The sequence below is a fragment of the Alosa pseudoharengus genome, unplaced genomic scaffold, assembly GCF_046254945.1.
Source record: "Alosa pseudoharengus isolate Yale_2024_CS ecotype anadromous, Long Island Sound unplaced genomic scaffold, YU_APseudo_1.1 YU_APseudo_1.1_scf_7, whole genome shotgun sequence".
NCBI classification, from domain to species: domain Eukaryota; kingdom Metazoa; phylum Chordata; class Actinopteri; order Clupeiformes; family Clupeidae; genus Alosa; species Alosa pseudoharengus.
The window spans coordinates 35,671,534-35,679,890 of NW_027468859.1; the positions used below are offsets into that span (position 1 = coordinate 35,671,534).

Consider the following 8,357-nt stretch of genomic DNA (forward strand, 5'->3'; position numbering starts at 1 on the left):
GCTTTTCTGTATCGGCGCGTCTGAGCTTGGGCGCTCCTTGCTCCGGGACTAGACTAGCAGACGGGTGTACCTTCTCCTCGGTCTCTCGCCGGGCCCTCTCCTCCTCCCGCCAGCGTCTCTCCTCCTCCTGCTTGGCCCGGTCCTCAGCCTCTCGCTTGCGGATCTCCTCCAGCTGCTGCTTTCTCCTCCGCTCCTCGTCCTGCAACTGTGGGGCGGCCACCAAACACAGAACACGTTAACAGCTGCTTGGGGGGGGGGGGGGGGGTTCTGTGTTTTTGCCCCCAAAATGCACACCACAGTAAGAAGTCGGCACAACGCAACACCACAAAACACCACAAATGAGTGCAATGATACGGCACGGATGGATATCAAAACTGACGGTACTGAATACTGAAGACTTGTGAGTGATGACGTTGCTGATAATTTTCCCAAAAAACAATACATTTAAAATAAACAGCTTGACTGGGGTCTGTTACAAGTTTGTTCTAGTAAGCCGTGACTAATTTTATACACGCTACAGTTCTCCTAAAAAATTGACCAAATATAGTCTTTGGACAAATATAGCTCCCACATTGTGCCCAATTTGGTAGTGAATGACTTCAACCACCACATCTTTACTACACTGCTCTATATATGGAGGTCTAACCCAACAGCAATTTAACGCCAAGCCACAAGGGCAAATTCAATTAGCCTTTTCGTGCAAACAACTGCTGAGTATATGAACAGCAAGCTGTACAGCAGCATATCACAGAAGAGGGTTCAGTGGGCAGAACAAACTTGCTGCACGTTGAATTTGTGGTTCAGTCCAATTCAGTAGAAGTGCTGAAACCCCAGGAGGGACCCTGCCGGTACACGAAGGATGATTCAGAGGTAATGGACACCTGGAGCGTCCATGCAGGTGCCAGAGCTACTCGAGGCTCAAGGTCAGCTGCAGATTCAATAAACTAGCCGTGTAATAGATGTGCTGGGATGATGCCCTTTAATGATGATGAGGCCTTTTGCAGGGGACATTACAGGTAAAACGTGTGCTTGTACACCTATTAAAGTTATAATTTTTTTTTTTTGTCGTTCCTTTTCATTCCAAGTGCATTTTTGGTTAGCCCCTGGGTTAAGAGAGGCAATGTGTAGTGCAGACAGACGGCCAACAAGAGAACCACAGCAGAAAGAGAAATAAAAGGTATCCACATCCACACATGCAGACAGACGAGGAGAGAGAGAGAGAGAGAGAGACACGGGGTGTGCAAACATTAGAAGATCAGAGATCACAATCCAGCAATGAAACAAAACAGGTCACCTGACTCCCGACTCAGACCAGGAGTGGACCAGTGTTCTTAAAACGTTCGTCGAAACAAACGCAAGAAACGCAAAACCGGCTACGACTGTAAATGCAGGTCAACAAAATGACACAAGACAGGCTCAAACACTGGTACTGCACGCAGAGGAGACAAACAGCCCAAATGAGCACCCCCACATCATGATGACGAAGATGATGATGATGATGATGATGAATGATGGGAAAGGGCCCCAGTTCAGGCGGGCGGGCGGGGTCACTGTTAGGAAGAGCCCCAGGTCATGCACAGAGACCCTTCCTGGTGTCCTGCATTCACTTTACTGACCAGCTGTTTGGACACACTGCACAGGTGCTTCTCTGACTGGCGTATTTATTGGGTTACGTCTATAGTTTAAACTGCTAGAAGGCTGCATTTCTGTTCGGAATTAATGTATTTATTTTTTCAATCTGTGGTTTTAAAGATGCTGTAAGCCATACTGGTACATTTCCCCCAGAGAATGCCTCCACTGGAGGCTGTAGGAAAACTATATGGATGTTCATCTCTTCAGAGGTTTCCTGATTGGTTAAGACAGCTGGATTCTGCTGACAATTTAATTGCAGATACAGTTACATCAGGAAAATATCAGAGACTTCATAGAGGTAGCTAGCTGAACTAAACAAACATATCACATCTTACAGCGACTTTAAGGACAGACACTAAAGGATGTGGACGTTGTTGAAGCGACTAAAGCATATGTTTCCACAGCAGTGGTTCAGTAGTGAAGGAAGGGCATCACAGCCAATGCACATCTCCCAAGATGCTTTGCCCAAAAGCTGCAGCCCCCTCCCCCTCTCGCCAGCCCATCCTATCCCCTGCAACCTCCCCACAGACCCAAGAGCACCAGAGGTGGGGCGGTGATGTGAGTGGAGGAAGAGGAGGGGGTTGAGAAAATGAGCGTCAGGAGGAAGTCACAGGTGGAGCCTCAAACAGGAAGTGTTTGAGCGTAAAGAACGTACCAAGTCTAGAACAGAGATTGCTGGGACAGCAGTCTGCTGCGGGAAAGAAAGAAAGAAAGAAACCAACAGAGAGAGAGAGAGAGGGAGGGAGGGAGGGAGGTAGGAGAAAACAAACAGAAGAGGGGGTGATTTAGGGCAGGAGGAAACAGAAGAAATAAAAGAAATAGAAAAAAAGAGAAGGAGGAGGAAGACGAAGGAGGGGAAAAAAAAAAAAAAGATAAAAGTGAAAATATTGCTTGGGCTCGGACGCAGTGATGTGCTGCCAGGAACATTCCGGAGCAGCATGGGATTGATTAGCGTCTGTGGCCCACAGCCCCCCAACACCCCAACCCAGCCTAGACCCCCCCCCCCCAACACCACCACCTAGAGAGGAGCACTAGCAAAGAGCTGGAGAGACATGAGGTTTAACCAGGAATCTCCACTTCATTCCATAGAGCCCCCCCACCCGCATCGCTAACACAATGTTTTTGTTCATGAAACACCCTCCCTGTCTGACATTCGACCAGACAATCCACACGCCCAGAGAGCGCTGACCTGATACCATATAAGGCACCTTCCTGCTAAGTGCTTACTTGATTTTTAATAGGACAAGCTTATCAGGGTTTGCAAGCCAATCATTTAATTTTGCCTGTTTTTTTTCTTCTGTGCTGCACAGGCAATAAAGTGTTGGTCATCTAAAACCGCCATCTGTGCTCCAAGGGAGGTGGATGACTTCGCTTCTCTCACAGTGTGACAGGAAATTGTCAAGGACTTGAGTCATGACCCAAATGCAGTGGATCTAGTCAAACTCATTCAGTTTCATGTCATCTATTGATTTTTAAACAAAAATGGAGCTGTTTAACTTTAGGTGAGCTTGAATACAAGCATATCGAGGATTATCAAAAACAGACTCTTGTCTTTTTGTGGGGAAGAACAGCACCGATCTGTATTTGTTAAGCTTCCACAGGCTTGTGTGGTGATGGATGTGGCTTTTGGACGTGTTGGAACCCTCCCGTTCCACCCTGCCATTCCAGCAGCGAGAGAGAGAGAGAGAGAGAGAGAGGGGGAGAGAGAACGCACGCGCAGCAGAGCAAAAGCGATGACATAAGCATGGTGCAGGTGCATATTGCAAAAACATTCATTTGGAAAAAAAAAAAAGGGGGGGGGGGGGGGACTCAACCGTCCAGATGCTGGAGAGACATCCTCCAAAGGAATTTCTCCAGCCTGTCTGTTGTGTTGCTCACCACTGAGAAACTTCCCCCTGCTCCTCGTGAGCTTTCCTGCCCTTGTCCGCGACCTTGGCCTGGTGCAGGCACTCCCTGCCCTCTGTTAAGGCCCTCTCTCCTCGCACTTCCTGACCCGTCGCTGGGAGTACCAACTCTTGTAAATGTTATCTAACTTCCCCCTTGCATTTCTGTGCTGTTCTAAGGGTGTGTGATTTAGGGGTTGTTGCCAAGTCTCCGGTATGCAGTTGTGCTAGGTGGTGTCCAACCCTGGCAGCGATCATTTGTGCCGTACTGTTGTTGTGTTGTTGTTGTTGCCGCCATTATTTCTTTTTTCATTACGCCTTTCTCTGGAATTTGGAAAGACGTCCTTGAGGAGGAACATAGAGCAGTTAACGACACAAAGCTGCACGCTAGCTAAGCATAGCAACCCAACACAGCCTGGGCGATGGTTGTAAGCTGACATCTACAGCATCAGAGTCATTTCAGGACATACACTGAAAATCAATCAAATACAGTTGAAATTCTCACACACCTGAATGGGTTATTGCATTTGACCTCAATTATATATATAAAAAACAATTGTCAAAATACCATTAAGATCCTCAAATGACTAAAATTTGCATCAACGCCAACTCAAACCCTGATCAAGGGGTCTGGACTGGAATTGAGGCAACTCATCTGGCCACCCAAATGACCCCCCCCCCCCCCCGACCCGACCCCCCTGTCTGACCAGCTCACCCGCGCTCGCTTCTCGGCCTCCAGCCTCTGCATGATGAGGGTGGTGTCCACGTCCTCGTCGTCGTCCTCCTCGTCGTCGTCCTCGTCGTCGCTCTGCTTGGACTCCTGCAGCCGCTTCTGGAACTGCCACTCCAGCATGAGCTTGCGCAGGCGGTCGCTCTCCTCGGCCGTGCGCTCGGGCTTGGCCTGCAGGTCCTGGATCTCCCTGTCCAGCAGGTCCACGATCTGCAGCTGCTGCTGCTTCTCCAGCTTCTCGCGGGCGTCGCGCTTCCAGGGGTCGGGCGAGAGCGAGTCGCTGGCGGCGGCGGCGGCCAGCTCGTCCTTGCTGATGGTGATGTACTGGAGGTCGCGCCGCTCGATGGTGCGCGGCTGCTGCTGTGGTAGGAGCTCGCGGATCACCGTGTCCCCGCTGGGCGGCGGAGGGGCGCCCGGGCCCGACATGCCACGCGGCAGGCTGGACAGCTTCTCGGGCCGGACCGGGGGCACGGGAGCCGGCGTGGGCTGGGGGGGCATGTAGGGCTGCTGCTGCTGCTGCTGCGGGGGCATCTGCAGGGGCACGGGGCCGCCCGGCGGGGGCATGCTGTGGGGGTGGTGGTGGTGGTGCGGTGGCGGCATGTGGGGCAGGGTGCCGTGCTGGCCGTGCGCCGGGCCCGGGCCGGGTGCGGTGCGGATCTGGCCCAGCTTCCGTTCCTGCTCCCGCCTCTTCCTCTCGCGCTCCTCCTCCAGCCGCGCCTTCTCCTTCTCGTACCAGCGCTGCTGCTCCTCGCGCTTCTTGCGGTCAGCGGCGGCGGCGGCCGCCTGCTGATGCTGTTGCTGGGAGACGGGCGGCGGGGGCAGCGGAATCTCGGGCTGGGGCTCGTAGTCGTAGTGGGCCGGCGGAGGCGGCGGTGGAGGGGGCAGGTCGGTGCGCGTGGGCTGGCCGTGGGGGGGACCGGGCGGCGGGGGGTTGGGCCCAGGGGTCTTCCAGCGTCCCGGGCCGCTCTTGTGGTTGCCGGGGCCCTTGCCGCCCGAGCCGACGGAGGCGTTGGAGTAGTTGAGCTGCTCCTGGCTGGACGTGCTGGACTCCAGGGACGAGGACACCTGCTGGTTCCAGTGCTCGCCGCTGCCGCGCTGGTACTCCTGCTGCTGCTGCAGGTAGCCGCCCGGCACGTCACACAGCTCCTCCTGAGAGTGGGCCACTCTCTGTGTGGTCGCAGAGCAGAGCACAACACACACACACACACGCACACACACCACACACACAACACACACACACACACACATGCGCGCGCACACACACAACACACACACACAACACACACACAAACACACACACACACACACACACACACACACACACACACACACACACAAACACACACACACACACACACACAAACACACACACACACACACACACACACACAGAGAATGAAGGGAGACAGTTGGTCAATACTTGGCCCATTAGAAATGGCACATATCTTCTTCCACCTTCTTATAAACTCACACACATGCACAGTGTGTCCTGTCTCTGTTCCACGCTGGCGGTCATGGAAAACATCAGTACTACCAATGATCTCTCTCACACACACACACACCTGCATGGACATGTTGTTGTTGTGATGGACCTCCATCGGGGGCCTGTCCTCATTGTTCTGCCAGGGCTGGTTGGGCGAAGGCCCCACCCGGTCCTGAGATTTGGAGGCCGGGAATGTGAAGTACTCTCTGGGGTACGTCTGGGTGGGGATGGGGTAGGCCTCGGGACGAGGGGGAGACGGCTCCTCCTGCAGCCGAAGGAGGCAAAGGGGTTAGGGGCAGGCAGGCAGATGGGGGCAAAGGGGTTAGGGGCAGGCAGGCAGATGGAGGCCAGGCGTGCGGTGTAGAAAGGGTGCAGAGAGAACAAAGCAAATGACAATAGAATACTTTAATTACAGAATCACTGTAGCCCTGCTCAGTGCTTCTGATATATCTCAACCCAGGAAGTGTTGTGTAAGCATTCTGGGATTCCCTTCAGCCAAACACAACTGTGGCAAAAAAAAAAAAAAAAACGGCAACTATTTAACTCGGCAGTGACATGTATGCTTCCAGGCCCCAGATTCGATTCCACGAGTGCTGCCTGACACGCTCCGCTAACAGCATGCCAACATAAACACAGGCTTCAGTGCTCACAAGAAGAAACGTGCAACACTAGGCTACGCATGCATGCTCCTCCTGAAGGTATTCCTCATAACATTGCGCGGCACACAACCCCTCTAGCCCCGTAAGTAACCCCCCCCCCCCAGGCCCCCAGGGGACATTAAGGCCCAGCAGAGCCACACTGTCTCCCCTTGACCGCACAAGCCCGAGTAGGGGCCTCCAGACGGCTAGCATCTGTGACGCTGGGTCGCTGTGGTCAAGGAGTTCTGGACTGGACTGTTTTGACTGTGGGCAGATGAATGAGGAGAGCTTGCAGTGGGATCAGCTAATCAGAGGTAGAGGTTTGCAGGAGGGGGAACTGTGGTAGGGGTGGGGGTGGGGGGGTGGGTGATGAGGATTAATTGCCTGATGGCTCCGGCAAACCGAGATCAAAGCTTTCTCAATTACAATGCACGAGTTGTTGGGGCCAAACCCAGATTGGGGAATACCCACAGGATGCTAATAATGCAGGGCTGCTATCGGCATTCCACTGTTCCTTAAAGGAGCTCGAAGAAGCAGCAGACACAGGAGCGCTCGGTGCCGTGCGTGTTTGGAAACAGCAAACAACAAAGAGCCATTAGGTTTAATAGGGTTGCGTGTGCTCTCCAAAAGTCAAGGACCTTGGGAAACGGTGTTTTTTAAAGCTTGGTAGCAGAAGCATGCAACATTCCTCCATCAGATGCTGTTTAGGGGATGATGCATGAGTGTAAATTGTGTGTGTGTGTGTGTGTGTGTGCTCACATCTGCGCAGAGGTTGCCAGTGGAGACGGAGGTGATCTTCCCTGGTCCTCCAGGGTACACTGGCTTTCCCCCTGGACTCTGAGCCTGGTCTGTAAGGGACAGAGAGGATGATGATGATCAGAACACTCTACCCACTACCCTACTACCTCAACCCAACCCAACCCAACCCACTAGATGCATGAAACTCCCAACCCATCAGGCACCACCACTACCTCTTTTTAAAATGTTTATCAACTAAGATATTGATTATAGCATATTGCATATGCACATGTATGTGAATGCATGTTGAATGTTACAGGTATCCTACTGTACATATTATCTATTGAATATTATCCAGCAGGTTGTCTCGGAGGCCTGGCTGTGGGGCTACAGTACTCACTGGCCACGTTGGGGCTGGAGCGGTGGTCAGCGCGGTTCTTCAGCAGCCGCTCCTCGCCGCTCATCTTCTTTGGTTCGGGGTAGTTGTCCCAGTTGCCCTGGGGGCTCTCGCTGGAGCCGTTCTGCACCGTGTTGTTGTAGAGCTCGAAGCCCTCACTCTTTGGTCGCAACTTGCCCTTGTCCCGAGAACGGTCGTTCGCTGAGGAGGAAGAGGAGGAGGAGGAAGAGGAGGAGGCGTTACTGACCTGTGGCTGGCAGGGAGGCACACCAGACCCTACTGTCTCTCTGACATGTTTTCATGCAAGGCCACATTCAAGTAGATCAGATATCAGCTCAAAAAGCAATAAAAAAACAGGAAAAACAAATGACGGGTTAGCTTTAATACAGTTGGGAAAATGGTTGCTGTCAGACCATTTTTGTTCAGGAAAATCACACACAACCGGTTTGATCTTTTAGGATATTCCCTAATGAAACACACTGTTGCAAGGTCTGTTTCTTTTCTGCCGAGAAACTCATCCTTCCTGCAGTAAACCATCCTGTCAGTACCAGAGGTTGACTGCCAGCTATGGATACGATTTGTAAAAAAAAACAAAAAAAACAAAAGAACAACATTGATTTCCCTGCTTGATAAACTGCCCAGCTGTCATCAGTCACCGTTTGGCCATTACAGTCTTCAACAAAGACCTTTAGATCAGCTCACTGACATGAAGCAGCCCCCCCCCCCCCGCACTGCATATGAGGCCTACAGTCAGATCCATCACGAGGGGAAATGGGCTCCAGTCACTGGGCTGGAATCTGCACTGTTTCATGCCAACAGCACTTTTATGGCCTGTGACAGGCAGGGGGGCGCCAAG

The 8,357-nt window shown here is 52.4% G+C and overlaps 1 protein-coding gene across 7 annotated transcripts in view; it reads right to left on the reverse strand.

The window, feature by feature from the left end:
• afdna (afadin, adherens junction formation factor a) overlaps positions 1-8,357 on the reverse strand; it is a 67,698-nt gene that overhangs the window by 8,889 nt on the left and 50,452 nt on the right. For all 7 annotated transcript variants that reach the window (XM_076272797.1, XM_076272801.1, XM_076272800.1 and 4 more), the window contains 5 exons: positions 7,505-7,702; positions 7,126-7,214; positions 5,808-5,993; positions 4,231-5,412; positions 71-205 (listed from right to left, as the gene is read on the reverse strand). In XM_076272797.1, the coding sequence (XP_076128912.1) occupies positions 71-205; positions 4,231-5,412; positions 5,808-5,993; positions 7,126-7,214; positions 7,505-7,702 (1,790 nt within the window). The remainder of the gene's footprint in view (positions 1-70; positions 206-4,230; positions 5,413-5,807; positions 5,994-7,125; positions 7,215-7,504; positions 7,703-8,357) is intronic.